The sequence below is a fragment of the Pinus tabuliformis genome, chromosome 6, assembly GCF_031772625.1.
Source record: "Pinus tabuliformis cultivar Carrire ecotype Pingquan chromosome 6, CPIR1, whole genome shotgun sequence".
Lineage (NCBI taxonomy): Eukaryota > Viridiplantae > Streptophyta > Pinopsida > Pinales > Pinaceae > Pinus > Pinus tabuliformis.
In genome coordinates, this window is record NC_142292.1 from 621,383,645 (window position 1) to 621,385,128 (window position 1,484).

Consider the following 1,484-nt stretch of genomic DNA (forward strand, 5'->3'; position numbering starts at 1 on the left):
GAATACATACCAACACATTTAGCTAGAGCGATAAGCAGAAATATAGGAAAACCGACTGATTGTTCATCATGTTCAGAGAATATAGATATGACATAGGGATGCTATAATCAATATGCAGGATATAGCAAATAACAGCAGAGGTCATCCAGGATAATAAGCAAAAAGAAAGGTCTTAGGTACATACCAGATCTGTGGACATGAGAAAGTAGAGTTATATACCTGGCATTTGAAAATCCTGAATCTGGTAGGAAGTGGTTTCCACAGTGATGCACATCGACCATTTACCATGCTGAGAAAGGAGACCTTTTTTCGATAATGCATCAGCAACAGCGTTTTTGCCCCTATCAATATGTTCAATGGAGAAGTCCGGTCTGCTGTTCCATATAGACATAATCCTTTCCAGCCATCCTGATAGATTATAGTTCTTGATGGCATGTTTGGATTGGACATGGTCTATGATCATCTTAGAGTCTCCATATATTTTCAGCCCTTGCAAATTGAGAAAATCAGTAATGGAAAGAAGTCCTGCAAGAGCCATAACCTCCGCCTTATTGTTAGTACCAGTCCCACCATTCCAATAAATTTCATATTGTTGTCCAACAGCAGGGATAATAAAGACACCGCAAGCACAAATACCCTGTTGTGCTGCCCCATCAAAGTAGGCACGTGGGATTCCGGATGGATCCATGGTTGGAGCTTTCCCCAATTCTCTGATCCGAGAGTGTTTTTGAATGCCCAAAAATTGTGCATATTCAGAATAAAGTCAAAAACTGATTGATGGCATTCCAGTTTAGAGTGAAAAATACATGCATTCCGCCACTTCCAAATTGCCCAGATGACCAACAATGGAATGGGTCTCATACCACTATTCATATCACTCCAGCATCCAAATGCTTCAGCAATAGAGGGGAAGGAGATTCTGTTTAGCCCGAAATGTGCAGCCACATGCTGCCAAATAAACTGAGATTGCCTACAGAGAATGAACAAATGGAGATTATTTTCAGCATCAGCCTTACATAGGGGACACCTGGGCAGCCCATACCACTGTCTCTTCTGGAGGTTTTCCCAAGTAAGGTTCTTGTTATGAAAAATCAAGCAAGCAAATAGAATGATCTTGAGGGGACAACCAGTTTTCCAGAATGAAGCAGGGAAGATGAGATTGCACTGATCAGTTCTTGTTTGAATAAGAAGCTAGTAAATTTGCTTATTTGAATAAAAAGCTGGTAAATGTGCTTGACATATATATTAGTACTGCCTCAAGACCCTTCCATATTAAGCCATACTCATATATATTTTTTAAAATGTAAATTTCATCCAGATATTGTAAAATTAATCTATAAGAAAATCTCAGGAACAGCAGCAACCTCGGCGCTGTTTATGCTTTGCGTACTATTTGTATTTTTCCCTTTTTTCACCCTAAAATTTCGAGAAACAACAACAACCTTGGCACGGCAACTTATGGTTCCGTACTATTTATAATTTTC

General features: G+C 39.3%; 1 protein-coding gene across 1 annotated transcript; it reads right to left on the reverse strand.

Moving 5' to 3' along the window:
• Positions 1–211: 211 nt before the first annotated feature.
• LOC149260116 (uncharacterized) lies at positions 212–688 on the reverse strand. The gene has a single exon (XM_089456734.1). The coding sequence runs from the start codon at positions 686–688 to the stop codon at positions 212–214; it is 477 nt and encodes a 158-aa protein (XP_089312860.1).
• Between the last annotated feature and the right edge of the window lie 796 nt (positions 689–1,484).

Coding starts and splice junctions, on each gene's coding strand:
- LOC149260116 (XM_089456734.1), bottom strand. CDS start 688: ATGGATCCATCCGGAATCCCACGTGCCTACTTTGATGGGGCAGCACAA.